We start from the raw sequence: 22,026 nt of genomic DNA on the forward strand, positions 1-22,026 counted from the left end.
GTTTATTGTAACACTTCACTTTGAATAAGAGCGTCCGCTAAATGCCTGAATTACGAACTGTAAATTGTAAAAGTTTAAAATGTTTTGCTGTCTTCTCCGTGAATGGATATGTGTTTAAGGTGTTTAAAAGGGTAATGTGTTTGTCTGTCTCCTTCCAGAAGGCATACTGTGGCCACTGCAGTGAAAGGATATGGGGGCTGGGCCGGCAGGGCTACAAGTGTATCAACTGCAAACTACTGGTCCATAAGCGTTGTCACAAACTCGTCCCTCAGACCTGCCAAAAGCTTATGGTGAGTGCCTCCATCACAGCACCCACGAGGGCTGGCCCAGAGTTTCATGACAATATGAGGACATTGTGATATCATAATACAGTGATTCTCAACCTGGGCCGTGAGGATATTAGAGTGAACAATAGTGTGTTGCCAGTGGTCAGTAGGAAAACACAAAGGGAGAAGTGCACACCTAGTTTGGTAGAAAGACTGCTACAGTCGAAACGTTGGTTTAAATTAAAGTATATGCATTGTGGCTGAAGAGCTGTGCTGCCTCTTTCTTTTTAACCCGCCCTTCAGTCAGTAACCTTCGGGTTACTGACTGGTTACTGGTTATATTGACGCTATGTTACTACTTTTGCTGGCGACCCCCTGGTACTACTGAAGGATCCCTGGGGGTCCCCGGACTCCACTTTGAGAACCAATGCTGTATACTGTACAGTACACACCCTCATACTGTATAGTGTATACACCCTCATAATGTACACAGTACACACCCTCATATTTGTCCAGAGCTTGATTTATCTGAACCAAAAAACAAACAAACAAACAAACAAACAAATACAGTCATATTCATGAAGATGTGCAAGTAAGCACAATGCTTTCCTTTCTCTTTACATTTGAATACATGAATGTGCTGTGAATGATCAATAATAGTCGCCTTTGTCTCTTGGTCTAGTGTAGCCAGACGACCAGAGAGAAAAATAATAATAATAACTGCATTGCAGAACTAATGCCAAGACTTTAGCAGTCTTTCATATTGGAACAGTGATATTACAATAGTTTTCAAAGCAGTTGGCATAGGTTTGTCTAGCCAATATATTGACCTTAGATTTCACCAGACATAAATGTTCTCCTTTGTTTGCCTACAAACCAATTTGACCAAACAAGAGACCCTCAGTTGTGCTCTAGAAGACCAAAGTCCTGCCTAAAGGATCAATGTAGTCAATACAAACATTGTCACCGTGTGAGCTTTAAGCTTGAAATAATTAAATGGTTCCTTCTCTAATGAAAAACATCCATGTCACCGTATGCCTAGTCTGTTCCAGGCAATTCTATTTCAGCGTGCCACAGCTTGAGAGCCTCTTTCTAAATTAGGCCCAGCTTTCATTCTGTCCTCGCCAAGATGGATTATTGTATCATCTACCAGGTCACTGGAACAATGCGAGCATATTTTGGTGAATTATTGCCCTCTTTTCTGCAGGATCCAGTTATGCCATCACAAGAACCCCCCTTAGATGAGAAGAGCGAAGAGGTGGACCTCCCTCCAGAAGACACGGAGGACGGAGACGGAAGTATGATCATGCAAACCCCATTGTTCTTTTAAAAAAAAGAACATATTTAAGACAATAGAGCAGGCTGCCAACATTGCAGTGCTATCGCTCATCATTTCTCAGCAGTATTATGAGACCTGGTTATTGTTGTTGTCAGTTCTCGAATGCACATTAATCACTTGCGACGACGCATTGTTTTTTACCGTTCTCTTAGATTATGGCAGTGAGGTTGCAGGAGTGGCAGCTCTAAAAGCAAAAATAATGCTTAGCATCAAGCAAAGAGAGCCAGCTACCTCCTAACTGCCATGAGAGAAGTTTAGAATCTAGCTTTAAGAGACATCATTTAAACCGCTAGCTTTGTCTCTTGAATGATTCAGGGTAAATGCATTGTTTTGCTGAGTACACTTATTCAAATAGTGGGGGGAGATAATGTCGCTTTGTGCGTGAGACAATTACACAATATTGCCGTGAGTGGCTGTTGCAGATCTCTTTATGATGTTATACTGGTGACTAAAGATCTGGCTCTTTTTTATGTAATCACGTCAGTGAACTGTCACATAACTGAAACTAGTACAATGAGTGTCCCAGCAGCCACCACTGTTATATGTCTAACTAGGCTAGAGCAGTTTGTCTTGTTGAAGTGTTCTCGAGTAAAACAGTGAACCCTCACTCTGATGTTGGAGTACACACTTTATGGTGCCTCAATCAATTTGCTCCATTTAAAGATGGGAGTGTGTGCCCCTAGGGCCCATACAATGTGGCAGACTCATAATGCTGCGTGAAGTCATTTAATATCCTTGTTATTCACTGAAATTATCCGAAGGCAATAGGCAATTAGCTACTTAAGGCCGTCCTTGACATTGTGGTTGGCACAGCACAGTTTCACAATAAATCTAGTGTCAATTTTACGGGTCCATTTTTATACTCATAGTTAAATTCAGAACTTTGCTGTGTAGCAGTAAACTAAAGCAGTAAGCCCCAAGAGGCTGTGGTTTGTTAAGAGGGTTGACAGACACAACGTGGAGCAGAGAGGCTAAAATACCCTTATTTGTTCTAAAGGCACTGTAAGCCATGGCCTTGCATAGCTTATTGCATTTATAAACCAGTTATCGAATATGGCAACATGCAAATCATAGGCATTTTCCAATTAAAAACGTTTTACTACAAGAATAATTTAGTAGACAGCCTGGCCTAATAAGGTGGTGACTATCCCCTAACTGAATGGATAATGTTAAACATTATCATTATTATTTACAAAATACAATTTAAATGGGAAATGAATCGATATTGAGCAAATATATATATATTTCTCTCTTAAAATGTTATCAGAAATGGATTTTGTAAATCAAAATTCTCATCAAAATCGGACATTTGGAACATTTGTTTGGCGCAGTATACTAATCAAAGTAATGTCTGTCTCTAGAGCATGGGTCTTCAACAGGGGGTCCGGGACCCCCAGGGGGTCCTCAGAGTTACTACAGGGGGTCCTCCACATCTTTGAGTGATGAAACTTTTTTTTCTTTTTTCTTGAATCCTAGAGTCCATATTCTGAGAACTTTGGTCAAAAATAGCAGATGTACAAGCTCTTTTGAGCTTGTAGATCGGCTATTTTTGGCAAAGAGCTTTGGTGTAGAGGGGAAAAAGAGCAGACAGAGGGGGAAAAGAGCAGACTAAGTACAGAGTGAAAGGTCAAGTTTATTAAGTATTGACGGTTCAAGTGGTTAAATATCTGAAAACACAAATTGACATGAATTCAAAATACAATGACGACTGTGCTGTCAAACAATGAAACTATATGGAATCTATGAAAAGGTTGTGGGGGTCCCTGCTTCATCTCTCTCTCAACTAATGGGTCCTTGGCCTGAAAACGTTGAAGACCCCTGCTCTAGAGCATTTTTCAATTATTATCTTTCAAGCATTTTTGAAGCGGTGAAAACCGCTTCCAATGAGTGGCTTTGTGTGTCCCACGCCCAAATATGGTCACTCCAGTCCAGAATGAACAGGTTTTTTCTGTCCCGTACGTCCAGAATATCAGTCCAGAATGAATAGGCTTTTTCAAAAAGCAAAATGTGTGTCCCATGTCCATATATGGCCATTTCAGTTCAGAATGAACAGGTTTTATCTGTCCAGCCAATCATAATTAAGGTCCGGAACTATCCCACTAGTGGACTGGTCCAGTTTGGTTCGAGACTGCCCTGTTGCCCGTTGGTGTTTTGCCCTTCACAATCTTGACTGTTCAACATATTAAAAGTTTGCCAAGCCTAAACGATTTGAAATAAAAAATATTAATTACATTTGTTTACAAAATTAATGTTTGAATACAGAGAGAGAACATCTGCCAAACATGCTCCCCAATAGTGCTGTGAATGACAAGTGACAATACCATTGAGCAGATATGGGCCTGTACAATAAATGAATTAATTAACAAAGTAAATTTCTATCTAAAATGAAAACAATATCTACAGCTTCCTCAGGGAGTACTGTTATTTGGAATACAGTGCATTATTCTATAATAAAGGTCACAGAGATTCTCCTTTGCATCGCCCCGGGACTTCGGTACCACTGACTCAGCATGAGTACAACTCTATAAAATACACCCAGGATTACATGCATTTTTTATGGGATTTCTTGTTTCGCATTTTATTGGTCATTTGGGGTGGACACAGTTTGGGACCACAGCATCTGACTGCATAAACAGTAATACACCTCCCTCTGGTGGTCAAAAATAGAAAGACACTCCCATTGGTTTTGTAGTGGAATATATCCTCTCTCTCTCTGTTTATGTATCCCATTACCTGTATCTGTGTTACATTAACTACTTTTACATGTGAAATTAATTATTATTTTCTCTTTATACTTACAGTACCTTTCTTACCGCACAATCGCACAGTGGAGAAAACAGAAGACACAGATCCAGAGGTGAGATGAACTGCTGACTTGACATTGCTTGACCACAATACAGATTCTGTGGCACACACGCACGCCTGGTACCCATATAAGGAGATCCATGTACTGTATATGGAGATATGCTGTGAGAGCCCAAACATGCTTACTCAGTTATTCGTTATGTGAAAGTCCTATGATGTCTATGACAGACAGACGGACGGAGACATGATGTGCCGTTTCACATGCTAAACTGTGATCTTCGGTCACAATTATTTGCCAATTTGGCCAATGTTTGACCATTTTTTATACAGTAGTATAGTTTATTACTTTTGGTGCAGTGATGATCTTTTTTTAGGCATTAAACAGGTCTTAAAAGTCTTTAAATTGTCACTTCACTGTTCATCTGGGGACCCCCCTTCCCCCTCCAGGACATCAAAGCCGTGGTGGACGGCATCGATGGCATCAAGATCTCCCAGGGCTTCTCGCTGGGCCTGGGCGACTTCGACCTGATCCGGGTGATCGGCCGTGGCAGCTACGCCAAGGTGCTGCTGGTGCGGCTCAAGAAGGACGAGCAGGTGTACGCCATGAAGGTGGTGAAGAAGGAGCTGGTGCACGACGACGAGGTGAGAGGAGGACCTGTGTGTGTGTGTGTGTGTGTGTGTGTGTGTGAGCGTGTGTGTGAGCGTGTGTGTGAGTGTGGGGCCATGGAGAGTATCTCACGAGGTAATTTAAACCTGTTAAGGACCTGAGGATTCTACAAATGTCTTCTTACTCCTAACAGTTTTCTGAAAAACATATGTTTCTATTTGAGTGATGCTCAAACTTTTTCCTGCCACCGACCCCCATCTCAATATATTTTGTTCCAGGGACCCCCAGGAGCAAAGATTTGAATTACAAATGTTCGCCTTAAAAATAAGATTTTTCAAAAATAGCAGATCTACAACCTCATGGCTGGCACTCGGTGGAGAAACAGTATCCAACTCAATCAACTTTAACGTCATTATCATTTATCACGGGTCCGGATACAAGTTTTCATGCACCGCAGGCTAAGCTTACATAGTAGCAGTTAATAAATAGACGAACAAATGAATTAATATACTTTTACATGCAGAATCTGAAATAGGCTGCGCTGTGATTCAGAATTTCTGGTGTGTTGGATTCAGAACTTGGGCTTGTAAATCTATTGTCTTCAATTGCCAGAATTCTATCTTTTAATGTGCACGATGTGCTCGGGTCATGCACGGATCATGCACCACACGTGTGCACGCCATTCACAGCTTTCAAACAAAAAAACTTATTGGAAATCCGTTTTGGCTTTCAAAAGATAGAGGCTATAGTGTTTTCTTGAAATGTAACCAAACATGGCTGCCATGTTTGAAAGTTAGTTGTTCTGTGAGTCAAACATGCATTTCGCTATATTTTTTAAGCGGCCAACTCGGGAAACTCGTGTTTGGCATAGGGGTACTACTACTTACGGACAAAACTCGGGAAACTCGTGTTTGGCACCAAGTGTGTTAATGAAATGTTAATGAAATGCCACCCCGTTTCTTTAAAAAAATGCCAACATGGCCGCCGTGTGAATATGGTCTACTCTATAGTGATTCAGGATACACCATGCCAAAGTAACCATCAGCGTCGACTCAAACACATCAGCATCAGATCGCTGCGGATTTGTACATTTGTTTCTTTTATATGATTTGCATTTTTGTTACGATTACAGTGATTAGTATTATTGCCATCACCACTTTCCTGACATTAAAGGGACTACACCTTGATTTTTTTCTATTTTTATGCCTTTTTTTGGAGTCCCACCAACACCTTCTATCCTCACAAAGTCCTATTTCTGACCATTGTGTCTTTCTCAGTTTATGGGCGGATCTAGGTAAGAAGGTCTCAGAACGAGCTGTCAGATGTTCTCTCTCTGGTGACATCACCAGAGGGACCTACTGCTACTGCTGTGTTAACACCACTCAAAAATATATAATAATTATTAAACTTCTATCAGCACCATGGAGCGAGGAGTACACGTGCAACAGAGAGATCCATTTATATTTCAATGAGCAGTAGCCTACACTTTATTGCGGATGGAAAATATGTTCAAGAAACTCTCATTATCGTTTTTGAAATTCATAAACACATGAAATTCTGGGTTTGAGTTGTTACTTACAGCAGTAACAGCTCATCCATTTTGGGGCTCATTCCACTGAAGCACCGGTTTCAGCCACGGTGTGGCATGTCGTCTGCTGTTTTTCAATCTCTGCGCTGCCATCCCTGTCATGCTTATGAAGAAACTAACTTTTTGAGCCGATTGTGCTGTCGCCGACCATTTTTTGTGCTCCCTGACAAAAACAGCGATCTGTTGCAAGATCGGGCTTTGCTCGCAGTGGTTTTGCTCGTTGGGTGTGAAAGCACTGCGAGAAGATCTGGATGCGATTATAGCGCTCGGCGATTTCTCCCCGAGCGTTTCTAGATATCTAGCAATTGATATTTGGCTCTGTCCCAAACTGGACATCATCCAGTATGAAAGAGGTTGCGCACCCTGAGAAGAGCATGTGATCACAGACGGGGGTGTGAACGAAAGTGTGAACAACCCATTTCAGGGATTTGAACGAATCGTTCACGAGTCTTGCTAATGATTCGATTCTTATGAACGAATCACTCATGAACGACACATCACTAGTGCCTTGCATGGTGTATGAATGTGTGTGAGAATGGGTGAATGTACTGCACAATCTCTGTAAAGTGCCTTGGATAAAGGCGCTATATAAATGCACCATTTACCATTTATGTCTTAGTTAATTGTATTGCTCATTGTTTTAATACGTGTAATAACAAACAACAAGTTATTGCATTTCAGAATTCTATGTACAACTTTATATGATAATGCAAATCACCAATTTTATTTGTTATTCAAATACTGATTTATAGCTGTCATTTCATTTCTTCACATTGGACACTGCTATAAGGAATACTAAGATGCTTGGAAAGAATGGTATATAATTCCACATAATGGTGGTAATTAGGAAACCTAGTAATGAAATGATCCCCAGATACAGCTGATTTAACCTCAATCATCTTAATTGCACACCTGTGTGATTACAGTTACAGTAAGTATGATTTGTCGTGAAATACCATTGTACGGCGTACAGATTAAGGATATTTATGTCACTAATATCAACACTTTGCAGAACAAGGCCTAATTTTTGTGTGGCATAGTGTCATAATGTATATGACACTATGTCACTAATATCAACACTTTGCAGAACAAGGCCTAATCTTTGTGTGGCATATTGTCATAATTGATATGACATGCATCTTTTTTTACATGATTAACACATTAGCCAGCTAAGCCACCAGGATGTCCTATTTGTATTCATAAAGGCCTTTTTTCCTGAACCAATAGGCTCTTTACTTATCACAAGATTTTAAGTTTAAATAGCCAATCTGCTTGTATTTATCTGAGTCAAACTAAATATAATGCCTAGTTTGCCTACAATTCAAAGTGCTTCTCAGGGTGGGAGGTCCCCAGTTCAACTATGATTACTTTGGGGGGCCGTGGCCTGAAAAGTTTGGGAATCCTCAGCCTTGTACTAGATCAGGGGTTTTCAAAGTGGGTGACGGGGCACCCTGGGGTGCCGCGACGCAGTCCAGGGGTGCCGCGAGATAATTTGATAATATTTGGAATTTATTTGGACACTTGAAATAATATTTGGTATCATTTTAAACGTTAAGTTATTTTCAGTCAGTTCTAATCAAAATGACTATCATCTCAACGTTTTCCTCGCAACATAATCACTAAAATATCGTCACTGTCGGGCAGAAACCTCGTATCTCCAAGTTTCAAATGTGTACGTCTTTTGGTAAAGCAAAGCCCTGCTTCATCATACGAGACTGTCGCACAAAACCAGTGAAAACAGCCGATCTACAAGCACACAACGCCTCGCGACGCGAGGCGTTGTGTGCTTGTAGATCTGTTGTTTTCACTAGTTTAGTACATTTTATATATGATAAATACAAAACGAACGGTTTTGGACATAGAAAGTTTCCACCCGACAACGACGATATGCCCTGAGACAAAAAAGTTTGGGAACCCATGTACTACAGTAGATGGCTCTTTCCCTCTGAGCCATGTGTTAACATTTAAAAAAAAAGAAATGTTTTGATCAACAATTTTTAACAGCAATGTAATGTATACATGACTTTATTATTGCCATTGGTCCATTAAGCCAAGGTTAATTTATTAACTCTATAAATAATTTAACAACTTTGTTTTACATACAGTAGAACTCAACCAGTCTGTATCATCTAGGAGGTGTGGGCTGTCTCATCTCATTCACTGTCACAACACAGACAGAAAAAGAATGTGTGGAAACAGAAATCAAGTAAATAGTACCAAGGTCAGATATGACTTGCATCCTAGTGAGTTTCATTTTATATGTACTATTTTACCCCATTAGATGGCGCCATTGGCTCATCTCTAAATCTGTAAAAGACACAAGGCTACATTCATTTCAATTCAGTCAATGCTAATCCCCATTCCTCTGTTTGGGTGAGGATTTAGATCCAATCATCCAAATGATTTGAGACACTCACCCTCATCCATTCCTACAACTTTGAGATATTGATGATGTTGTTAATTTATCTCTAAGTGTGTACAAATGGAACCAAGTCGACCCTTATGGGTTCCATTTGGTTCCAAAAGATGGTAAAATAAGTTCTAGCGCATTGCGCCGGTCACAGACAATAGGGCCCTGTTAGAGTTCAATTAATACTGAGGATATTATTACGTAAATACTTTTCATATACATAATTGTAGTTTCACTTCAGCTAGACACATTTACACATTAAAACGCAACTGTTTCAGTGACAGCTTAAAAGTTTTTAAAAGAACCAAAGATTATGCATCAATACCGATACCATACATTCCTCTATTCTATTTGGACCGGGATCTGTTTTTCATTTATTCATGAGTGTATTCATGCGTATTAGTTTAATTATTCATCTATTTAGTAGGCCATCAAAGCTTGTAGCTTGTGAAACGCTCACAGAAGCCGACCAAAAGCCTACCCCTGCTAAAGAAGCTCAATTGACCAATAAGAATATATTATTGATGAGGTTACTATGTGTAGTTTCCCGTGCCTAAATTACAAGCGCACTACTACTACTGACCGGGACTTTTGATATGAAGTGCACAGCATGGGGCCTGATGCTTATGCTTTTGAAATGTAACCACGTTGCGGTGGAACTCGGCGAAGTGGACAGCTCTTATTGTAGTTTACATGAAACATTAACTAATGTGTACTTATTGACTATGTAAAGCAGTGGAAAACATCCTTGCCCGGAGGCACAGAACAGCAACGAAGCACAAAGCTTTCATATATCCAAATTAAATTAAAAGCACAACTGGCCCCTATGAATCTATAATGTAGAAATCTTAATTTGTGCTAGAAGAAGCGAAAAAAAGTGACATGGTCTTACAAAATGATTTTATAGCATAGCATGTATAATAAATATGGTGCTTGTGATCTTGCACTGTTATGAATTGAAGCTGAAAATTAAATGATGAAGGACCGGGAGAATTCTTCAAAAAAGTATGTTGCAATGAGAGGCGTTATGAGCTTGTTGATTGTCTGGTTCTTTTAATGTTTTCAATAGGGCTTGTGAGATTAAATGGTCCCCAACATAGACTGGGGGAGCTACAGCATAATTCTCAGCGTACAAGTACTATTAATGCACAAGTGAAGTAACTTCCTTTATTGTCACTGAAAGTTCATCGCCTCTGGGTGGGGGAGTCTGGGTGACATAGACAGAGGTCAATTACTCTCGTGGGTTTGATTCCTGGCAGCAATGCCTCTGGCTCGGCCGGGGAGGTCCAGCAAAGACAATTGGCAGTGTCCGCAGGTTTGAAGCCAATGAGGGGCCATAGCGAGCCATGATAGCTGGTTGTGCTGAAGAGCAGGGGGTGGGTTAAGGTTTCCGGCGATCTGGAGAAGATTGCACGTGTCATGCTCTCCTGGTGAAACTCCTCGCTGTCAGGTGAAAAGAAGCACCTGGTGACTCCATGTGTATTGGAGGAGACAGGTGGCAGTCTACCCCCTCCCCAGATCAACAGCGGTGGGTACCAGGTAGCGACAGGCAGCACAGTAACACTGACTTGTAGCAGATTCCATTGCTTGCTCTGTTTCAAAATCGAACTGCTCGAAACCGGCTGTTTCTTACGAATGACATGAAAAGTACACCAGTAACCCTGATATTGACCAATGCACTCCAACATGTGTTAGACACACGTTTTTACCACTCCTTTCCCCTATGGCTTGTGTTGGTTGAACACTAAAAACATAGAATGGAGAGGTGGGAAGACTCACCATAATGCTGTGGTGCTGTGAGACTCCTTGTCTGTATGTTTTAACCACGTCCTGCACTCTATTGATCAGACAAATTGATTGTTAATGTGTTGTGTTTCCATCTCTCTGTCTGCCTGCTTCTCAGTACCTTTCAACACCATCATCTCTCTCTCTCTCTCTCTCTCTCTCTCCCTCTCTTTCTCTCACCAGGATATTGACTGGGTGCAGACAGAGAAGCATGTGTTTGAGCAGGCATCCACGAATCCGTTCTTAGTGGGCCTGCACTCCTGTTTCCAGACAGAAAGTCGGTAAGGGTCTGACCAAAGACACACACACACGCGCGTGCGCGCGCGCACGCACGCACACGCGCGCGTGCACATTTTAACCATTTATTTATGTCCACACAAAGGAGATGCATACAAGGACACAAATATTATAGGTGCAGTAGAGTTACATTTACAAAATCATGGCATATGTCCTTCATGATACAATAGCAAGTCACAATAGCAAGTACTCTACGGGTATAAGTAACAGCGTCTCCGCCATATGTGGCGGCTGCCGATTATAGCGGAGACGGAACACTACTTTGCCAGCCTTTTTGCCTCTTTTTTTAGGCACTCCAAGTTGTTGAAACCCTCTAACAACCAGCCTGTGGGTATGTCCTAGGCTGCCAAATATAAAAAACAAATAGTCTGCACCTGTACCCCAGCTCTGAGATAGTATTTAGGAGAGGTTGGTATTTAATGACCGTGGTCATGAAAGCTTCCTCTAGGCTAGGGTCAAAGGTGCAGGCCATCTCTAATACAGACACTTCTCTGGACTCTTCATCAACCACAACGACATCTGGTGTATTAGCTGTCAAAGATGCAAAAATGTCCAAGTTATCACAGAGATGAAACACGCACACACACACACGCACGCACGCACGCACACACAACACACACACTTTCACGAGTGCACTTGAGAGCTGAGACTCTGCAATGCGTGGCCTCGCTCGTACGAAACCCCCCCCCCCCCCCCCTCTTTGTTTAGAATCCCTCAACAATGATCTGTACTTAACTCCACTCCAGTCGTCCGCATCGATTCCGTCCTACGCAACACGCGGCACACTGCAAGACTTTACCCTCAGAGAAAGGTAGCGTGGCATTGAGTGAGGGCTGTGCAAAGAAAGAAATGGATTAATTTAGATTGGATTTCAATCAAAGCCACGCAGGCAGACGTATCTGACACACAGGTTTTTCATTGCCAACGTTCCAGCTTCAAATGATCCCATGGCTGTGCAGTATGTTTTATTCCAACTGTTCAGTCTCGTTTGAAGGACAGCCATCTCTAGACGCTTTCATTTATGGTCCAGTATATACGGTATTAAGTATTAAGCAGTGGCGGCGATTCTCAGCCTTTTACAATTTCAAGGAGCTCCACTTTGATATGCATTACACCATGGACCCCCCATTTGATGCACGTTTTTATCTCTGAGACCCCTATCTACGCTGTAAAATCCTCTATTAATTGATCTCTTTAAAGTCTGCTACCAAATGGACTCATTAAGGGTTTATCTTAGAGTTACAGACCAATAAGTGTGCATCATTTAGCTGGAGACCATTTAGTGGACATTGAGTATAATAATAATATCTTTCTCAACATCGTTTTATTCCTATTGATCGTGATGAAGACGATGGAAAGAGAGAACAACACTGCTGTCCTCCTCACCCATGTTTCCCTTTTCTTTTCTTCTAGGTTGTTTCTTGTGATCGAGTATGTGAACGGCGGGGACCTGATGTTTCATATGCAGAGACAACGGAAGCTCCCTGAAGAACATGCACGGTAAACATCCAAACCTGACTGACGTCCTGACAGCATTTGATGCCGAGAAGAGGTTCGGTGCAATATTTAAGTGGGCGTATACATCTCAAAGGGAAGCGTGCCGTTGAATGTGCATTGCAGCTCAATGATGATGATTAGCATAGTCTAGACGAGGGTTTTCTTTTTCTCTTTTGTAAAAAGAAACAAAAAAAGAAATCCCCGTTTCTGTTGCATTTTGTGAGCAATCACCGGCCTGTCACACCATTGGTTGTATGGCCATCATTAAATCAACCTGATTACTATTTTCATGACAAAATAGAATTCTTCATGGAATTCCATATTGCCATAAACTCATCATGGCCACGGAGGGTAGCGTCTAAAAACCAGGAAGTAACGTCACATTTACCCAATGTGTTCTCTCTACTACCAGTGAAAGTGGAATATTATCCTTAACCCATTTAGAACGGGTTATTTTATGCTTCAACTATTGAAAAATAGCAGATATACAAGCTCACTGCGAGCTTGTAGATCTGCTATTTTTGAAAAATCGTGAAAATTAGAATTTTGACCCGATTCTATAAGTGTCTTTTGAATCCTTCTAAGATTTTTTGAAAAACCTATGTTTCTATGTCAGCAATCTGGCCAGCCATCATCAAAATAAAGGTCCTTTTCACTTGGTCTGTTCTTGAGAGACTACTATGTCAGTGGTTCTCAAACCTTTTCATGTGAAGGACCCCCAAAATGATATTTATTTGGCCACGGACCCCCATCTCAAAATATTTAGTTCCAGGGACCCCCCAGAAGCAAAATTTGAGTTACAAACGTTCGCTTGCATATATTCAAAGATTTGCACCCATTTTCACGACTTTTTCAAAAATAGCAGATCTACAAGCTCGCATCGCGGCACTCGGTGCCGCGCTGTGAGCTTGTATATCTGCTATTTTTCACTGGTTAAAGCATTCAATAATTCTAGGTCTAAATGGGTTTAATAATGGACAGTAGTTCTCCTAGTCTCTAGCCTTCCACCCGCCTGCACTTCACTCTTTCTCCTTCTCCCTCGCTCTCTCTTTGTTCCCCATTTAACATGAAATTGAAAAATGTGAGGGCTGCAGCAGAGTGATGTTGAGTGGCCTCCAGTAATAGCCTCCTCCACGCAGAGTATGACACACAGAACCAGGCCCATTTGTGATTGGATTTTGGCTCTAAGTTGACGTGGCTCATTCGGCTTGCGCAGAGAGCTCCTATTTGCCACGGAACAAGAAAGCCTGAGCTATACTTGTGCGGGTGTCGTCGTGCACCGGAAACAGACGACCTGCAAGCTCTCAACGCGGTGCGCTCCGACTCGTTGTGAGCTTGTAGATCGTCTGTTTCCGGTACGCAACGCCAGCGCACAGCTAAATATAAACCGGGCTTGAACTGACTATGCAGGTAGGGGTGTAGGAGCGATTCCGGTGAACTGTATTTGGAATGGAGATTGGAATAGACACTTCTGAATGAAGGTCAAGGACTCTAAATGTTTTTTAGTTTTTGTTTGTTTTTGGGCTATTTCCGTACATCCTCTTCCATTTTCTGTCTCAGGACGGCCAAATGCCTTCCTGAGTCGAAGATCCATCATCCACTAAGTTGAAAATCCTTTCTTACACTCTGTACGAAGACATTTCTCGATCGCGTACGCCAGCAGCACTCCTAACAGAACACACCCTCAGCATGCAGCATGCTCTACCAAACTCTTCACGAGAGTTCTCATGTCAGTGCCGGGCAAAATTCCTGTCGTTTTTTCCTTTTTTTTTCGTCTTCTTCCTTCACCTCAGCAAAACATAATGAGCACCCATTATTCATTGTGCCTGTCTACTCGCGCAGTGCTCCGACTGCGGCACTGATTAAAAAAAAACAGTGGATCAAAGGCGAGGTAATTCAGAGAGGCACTGCAGCGGGCCCCTATCAGGCCCCTGCGATCTGTATTCCCGAGACCGCGGCTCTGTGTATGCAAAGCAGCATGTTAATCACCCGTAATGAGCGTACATATTCATGAGCTCCACTCCTAGAGAGAGGAGCCCTGGCACGCTCCCCCGTGCTGCAGGGAGGGGGGTGGGAGGGGGGGTGCAGGTTGGTGGGCCATGGATGGCATGGCTGATATGATACAGCCTTATAGCAGTCTGGATGCCAGTTTATAGAAGTATAGCGCACGTGGGACGGGCGGCATCCGCTCATAAACTTGCAGAGCGATTTCGATTTTGTGCCCCCCGCCCCTCCCCGCGTTCTTTTTATGTATGTGTTCTCCGTCATGCATTTACGCTACAGTCAGACAGACACGGTCTCACTAGGGCTGCTAAAGGCTTATCTCCTTGACACATACATTTAAAGTACATAACGCCTGTGAATAGAGGTGGGTGGGGGTTGCCGTGGCCGTCATGTCAGGTGTCAGTGCAAACACGGTAATTGATTGTCCACTGATGACAGCCCTCAGTGTTTTAATCAGAATGAATTGCAGTAATCCATGTGATGTGTTTTACATTAAAGGACCTTACCGTTGATCTGGCTGGTTTTAGTCTCGCATTAGCCAGGCGATCAGAGCTCTCCGCCTATACTTATCGGTCTGGGGAATGGTAGTTTAATGGAATAGGCTTGGACGCCTGAGAAAACCAGTGCTGGTAGTGGTAACACACCTACGCCCACTGCTTTGAAAAGCAGTTCTGATACCATCCCATATGAAGTTATTCTGGTCCCATCCTAATTTACAGTACACTTTAAGACAGAATAAGACATAATAAAGCCATAATAAGAAATAATGTGTTGGTAATTAGAACTAATATGTTTTATTATACAGAAACAAAGACAGAATAGCAGAAAGAGCGGATACATTCTCTGGCACCGTCACCTGCCGCGGAACTGGCGATAGGACCGGCAGTAGGACCAGCGTCAGTGCCGTCGTGGTAAACTGCCGGTCCGTGCGATGGTGGCTGCTGCGGCAGTTAGCAGCGATGCCGGTCCTACCTACAGTTCCGTGGCTGCCGGTCCTATCGCTGGCGATGCAGCACGACTGACGGTCGAACTGACGGTCGGCAGGTGCCGGTGCCAGAGAATGTATTCGCTCTTTCTGCTATTCTGGCTTTGTTTCTGTCTAAAAAAACATATTAGTTCTAATTACCAACACATTGTTTGTTATTATGGCTTTATTATGTCTTATTCTGTCTTAAAGTGTACTGTAAATTAGGATGGGACCATTATTCTTTGAGCGGGGCTAACCGCTCCGATAAGTTGCTTCGTGTTTTTCACCATGTGTTTCTTCAAGGGTTTTCCTATGGTATCAAATACTGATGATGTAGGTTTTCCAATGGTTTTCCCATGGTATCATTATGTCATCAGTATTTTACCCCCCTGTGACGTCATGTCACCATGTCTTCATCATCATCCACACTGCTCACTTCACACAGGTGTGATTTTATTTTTTTTAAGATTTCCAAATGGTTTCACAGTACAGTTCGCCGTTCAATTCATGTCACCAGACATAGGCCTACATCCGTAGGTGCAGAATGCAGATCCCTGATTGTCTTTAGGCTATGCGAGACAGTCTCTGCTTCTCTGCTTGATGTTTCTTTAGAGACTGATTTAGGCACTGCATTCATGATGTTTGGCATTTGTTTTATAATAGGCACCTCTGCAAACATTTGGTAGGCAATCATAGATAGCGATCGAAATAGAACATGGAAAGAGTTAATGTATACCGATGTGTGTGAATGTTTGACATAATGTGTTGCGTATGAGTAGTTTGCGTGGGAAGTGGTCGGCAGTGAGTACACTGTCAAGTATACTATTGAGTCATAGTCAATGGGCTGAACATGTCGATATGGTCATTTAACAACTCATTGTCGAGTCCGTTCGTCCTGGAATTGTCACTATCCGTTAGGAATGATAATATATCTCTGGATTATAAATCTAAATTGACGATGTGCCCTGTGTGCCTCTCTGATTTTTTTCCCCCCTTCACGAAAAAAAAAAAAAAGATTTTATGCTGCTGAAATATGTATCGCTCTGAACTTCCTGCACGAAAAGGGCATCATCTACCGTGACCTGAAGCTGGATAACGTGCTCCTGGACCATGAGGGACACATCAAGCTCACAGACTATGGCATGTGCAAGGTAAGGGCAGCTATAGATTCTTTAGTAGACTGCTGTGAGGCAGCCTGACATTGGATTATTAATAATGCAAGTCGATCGATGTCAACGAGAAGTAAAGCGAGGGGAGTCTCTCCTTTTCTCTCTCTGCTCTTTCTCCTCTCTTGTTTACCGTTCCCACTCTGCCGGCTGCCCTCAGTGGTGGAAAGTAACTAAGTAGTTTACTTAAAGGAGTAGTTCACCACTTTTCAACCTGTCTTCATATAATAGGTCCTCACTAATGTTCATGATAAAATATCAAAATTATTTTCTACTCAGTCCAAGTCTCCTAGGAGAGCTGTGGGAAGTTCAGAATCCATCGTCTTGTGACATCATCATTTCCCCCCCAAAAAAATGTAATCAATATCTTTGAAAAAGATATTTAGATTTTTATTATCGCGAGAACAATGGCTTCCACTTTGCAACTTTTCAGGAATAGAAAGCCTGCAGTTTCTATAAACTGGATTGGCAATCGATGATGTCACAAGACGATGGGTTTCTGACCTGCTATTTTTGAGTGAGGACCAATTATATGAACATAGGTTGAAAAGGAGTTCCCCTTTAAGTACGGCACTTTTACTTTACTGGAATATTTCCAATTATCAGTACGACTACATCTCTGAGGCAAATATTGTTTTACTCCGCTAATATTATTTAAAAACTTTAGTTACTAGTTACTTTATAGATTTTGATTATTTTTACAAAGCATGTATTAACCACTTATTACTCCCTATATACATTTTGGCCATTTGAAAATAGCCGATCCACAACTTAACTATATGCCTTGAGCTTGTAGATCTGCTATTTTCAAAAGATTTGTATACATTTGAAAGCTTGAAATGGGACATTCTGCATAATGAGTACTTTCTGTTTTGGTACTTTAAGTACCATTTGACACCAATACTTTTGTACTTTTACTCAAGTAAATGTTGAATTCCGGACTTTTATTTGTAACAAAGTATTTCTACACTGCAGTATTGATACTTTTTACTCAAGTGAAAAATGTGAGTACTTTTTATACTACTGTACTTACTTTTTCTCTCTCTGTCTCCTCTTCCATGGCTGTCTGTCATGGCTGTCATTCAGGAGGGCATCAGACCAGGCGACACCACCAGTACATTCTGTGGAACGCCCAATTACATTGCACCAGAGATCCTGAGAGGAGAGGACTATGGTGAGTATTGCTACTCCTGAGTACAGCAGTCTAGACTAGTGTCAAAATCTCCTTCTCGACAGGAAGAAACTTGGTTTATGGAGAACTAGCCCTTACCCGTTCAAAGATATGAGCTCCAAAATGATGTGCAGTGTGTGGGTTATGGGATGTGCACTGTGCACACAGTATATGAGGGATGGAAAGTAACTTTAACTGGTGCTTGCATGATGTAGGAGCATCAATGTAAGAAACCCGTTTCGTTTAATGGCTACAGAGATATCTGCCTTGGCAAAGACAAATTGCTGCAGTGATTTGGCTGGCTTTGCAAGGCTAATACATTTATACCGTATGTAGAATCCTAAATGATATCTAGTCTCATTCTCTCATATCATAATATGGATATAATATGGCTATAATGCCCAGGCCTCCCCTCCTCTCCCCCCAGGTTTCAGTGTGGACTGGTGGGCGCTGGGCGTGCTGATGTTTGAGATGATGGCTGGGAGGTCTCCGTTCGACATCATCACAGACAATCCTGATATGAACACTGAAGAGTACCTCTTCCAAGGTGAGAGCAGGGCCATGGTCTACTCCATTGGTTCTCAAAGTGGGGTCCGGCCGGGGACCCCCAGCGGTCACTGAAGTCTTCGCAATGGTTCTGTGAAGCTGTGGTCAGTTAGTTAATAATAACATCAAAACTAGAAAGGTGCAATTCTGGGAAAGTGCAAGTGTGGTTGCACTGACGCAGGCCACAAGGAATCCTCTGGGAAATTAATTGCATCCCACATGAAGAAGAATGAATACATGAAGAATTTGTTCTTCTTCATGTGGGAAGACATTTGCACATGTGTAATTCATGGGTTTATAGTAGAAAGCTCTGTTCCTGATGAATTCTGTCTTGGGGTTACAGAAAAACTACAAAAAACGACCATTGAACCCAATGAACAAAAAAAAAAACAGGTATACTTTAGCTGGCATAAAGGTTCTATGACTAAGAGCAATAGTGTGTTGTCTATAGTAACCACACTAAAAACTAAAAGCATTATAATATTTGAACATCTTTCAAATAGATGTACTACAGACTGTACTGCAAGGTGGAACACAATGATCCCGATGTGTAGAACCTCAGTAGTATTTCCAGTCTTGATACTATAAATCTCTGACTTCGTGTTTGTCTAAACCAGTGGATCTCAACCGTTAAAAGAAAAGTAAAAGAAGGCATAACACAGTCATTTCTATTTTATGTAATACTTTTTAAATAAATATTTAACTTGATGATCTTGAAGCCAGATTTATGCGTAGTTGCTCGTTGGTGACACAACGATCGACAATCTCACAACGGGTCAAGATCAATTATAATTTCATTTCAAGCTTTTTTCACGCACGCACGCACGCACGCACGCACGCACGCACGCACGCACGCACGCACGCACACACACACACACACACACACACACACACACACACACACACACACACACATAGCCTATTAGTTAAAAAATACCTCATGTCATTATGCCATAGACCACTAGAGGTCCATGGACCATTGGTTGAGACACCGTGTTCCTCTCAGATCCCAGCAGCAGGCTGCTCCTGTAACAGTCGTGACAACTCAGTGTCTGATCTTGGTTATCATCCAGTGATGAGTTGCTCTAACTTCACTGTCCTTGTAGGGACTTTTGGCATGGCTGGAATAACATTAGTTCATTAATGTGTCAAGCCTTGTTCCACAGTGCTGAGGACAGCCTGCTGTAGCAGGTGGTTATGGATTGATATACTCATACTGTACATACCATCATCTGCTGCTTAGAATAACTGATGTGTGGAATCAGTTTGAGTCATACAGTAAATGCTGCCCACTGCACTAGCCTGCAATACAGCGGAGATATACCAACAGTAGCAACTCTGTTGCTACTGTAGGTTGCTACTGTAGGTATATAGGTATATATAGTTTATAAAGCTTGGCTAGATAGGAAGTCATAAGAATGAGTTGTCAATGCCCCTGGTGGATGAATTTGTTAATGCTCTATACCAGGGGTTCTCAAACCTTTTTAGGCCGTGAAACCCCAAAATAAACATATTTGAACCCACCCTGACAAGCTCTTGGAATTGTAGGTATTAATGTGACTCAGTTCCACAGATAAATATTGTGAAAATAGCCGATCTACATGCTCAGAACGCCTCGCAACGCGAGGCGTTGTAAGCATGTAGATCGGCTATTTTCACAATATTTGCCTCTTGCTTACTTAATATTTGACAGTTTGGCCAGTCCTGTCGAATATTCGACTATTCGAATACTTTGAGGTCGAATAATTCGATTACTAAAAATCACTATTCGTGAATGCCCTAAATAATATTTGTATAATATTAATAATAATATCTACATAAATACCATTATACAAATAATTATATCCACTGTTCTTTCTAATGTGTGGTGCGTTACAAATGCATAAGAAAATACAACTTGTAGAAATGTCTATATTGTATTTACAGTGCATTTGTGTATATTTAAAGCCATATGGTACCCTTATTGTATATAATATCCCCTCCCCCTCTCACACACACACACACACACACACACACACACACGTGTCCCTGCTGCAACAGACATTCCTCCATACTACTCCAGCCTCCTGTGACGCACTATGTCTCCACTGTGCCCGTTGGTGGCATGGCGTGGCACCGTGACTAGCATCTGCCACCCGTACCATCCTCCTCACGCCCCCACGGGGCGAGCAGCGTGCTCCTGGGCGCCGGCCTGCCAACGGAAACCGCCCTCATTGCTATAGGAGCAGCCCGTCCATATGCCACCTAGGCAGACTGGCGTCAGACCTGTGCCAGGCCCCTCCCTGGGCATCAGTGCTATCCACGCCAACCCCTGAGCTATAGACAGACAGGCACACAGAGCCTGGCACGGGCTTCTCTTACTTGGGAGAGTGTGGTCACAATATGCCACGCCAGTGCCCCCTAAATTCCACCTTTATGTGAATAAATCGTTTATATTTTGGGGGATTTTTCTTTTCTCCTTCATTTAGTAGAGAGTAGGGATGCATGATATTGGAATTTTGGCCGATATTCAATAACTGATTAATTGCATTGTCAAATGGATCCATAGCATTACCAGAACACATATTGCAATTCAAGTTTCCAGTGGGGTTGTTTTATACAGTAACTGTGATTCTGGGTGAAGATGCAAACTTTATTACCTGATTTATTAGGCCTGCTGAACATTACACTGTGTTTTCAAGTGTCTGCTCCTACTGAAGGAGATTAGGACAAATGAATTCAGAGTTAACTGAACAGCAGAGTTAACGCCTTGCAATGCTGCCAAAGCATTCATTCACACATAATTAATGTGTCATAATATTGGAGAGAGATGTGGGGATAATTTCTATGTCGGTTTGACGTCGACAATTCATTTTTAACTAATTATTGCGTTGACTAATACCGATATGACGAATGATATATGGTGCATCCCTAGTAGAGAGACAGGGAATGTAGGGCGGAGAGGGGAAGGACATGCAACAAGGTCTCCAGCAAGAATCAATCCAGGGACGTTGTGATTATGTGGTTTACGCCCTATCTGCCCTATCTAATGGTGCGGTGCCCCCCTCTCCACACACACGGACGCACGCACGCACGCACGCACGCACGCACGCACGCACGCACGCACGCACGCACGCACACACACACACACACACACACACACACACACACACACACACACACACACAAAAAGCATGATATCTTTTCCACACTGACCCAAGAACGTGTGGGGCAAAGATAAGTGCCTTATCCAACTCCTCAAAGGGTTTTGTGGGTGGCCTGACAGCTTTAGCTTATTGCGGATAGCCGGATCTGGATGTCTATGATGTCCTCATCCCCTGGCCGGAGCACTATCAGCGCCTGTCGGCACAAACCTGTAGTGTTTGGGTTCAAATTCAGGAGAGCAGAAGCAAGAAACATTTGGGATGTGGAATTAGAGCAGGAGATAAACAAGCACTCCCTAATCTGTTCATCACGGGCTAAGTCACGTAATGGCTACCAAATAGGGCTTCTTCGACTATCCATTATCTTCTTAGCCATTACTTTTTCGATGAATGGAATAATTGAGATGTAACTAAAGAATATACATACTGTATATC

General features: G+C 42.2%; 1 protein-coding gene across 1 annotated transcript in view; it reads left to right on the plus strand.

The window, feature by feature from the left end:
• The window catches only part of prkcz (protein kinase C, zeta), a gene marked incomplete at both ends in the record, with an annotated part of 143,532 nt that overhangs the window by 95,220 nt on the left and 26,286 nt on the right, over positions 1-22,026 (plus strand). The window contains 9 exons of the mRNA XM_080734274.1: positions 159-290; positions 1,474-1,564; positions 4,407-4,462; positions 4,858-5,052; positions 10,984-11,081; positions 12,511-12,597; positions 16,581-16,716; positions 17,818-17,905; positions 18,330-18,449. Coding sequence (XP_080590400.1) covers positions 159-290; positions 1,474-1,564; positions 4,407-4,462; positions 4,858-5,052; positions 10,984-11,081; positions 12,511-12,597; positions 16,581-16,716; positions 17,818-17,905; positions 18,330-18,449 — 1,003 coding nt within the window. The remainder of the gene's footprint in view (positions 1-158; positions 291-1,473; positions 1,565-4,406; positions 4,463-4,857; positions 5,053-10,983; positions 11,082-12,510; positions 12,598-16,580; positions 16,717-17,817; positions 17,906-18,329; positions 18,450-22,026) is intronic.

This window comes from Nannobrachium achirus, assembly GCF_963921795.1.
Source record: "Nannobrachium achirus genome assembly, chromosome: 9".
NCBI classification, from domain to species: Eukaryota; Metazoa; Chordata; class Actinopteri; order Myctophiformes; family Myctophidae; genus Nannobrachium; species Nannobrachium achirus.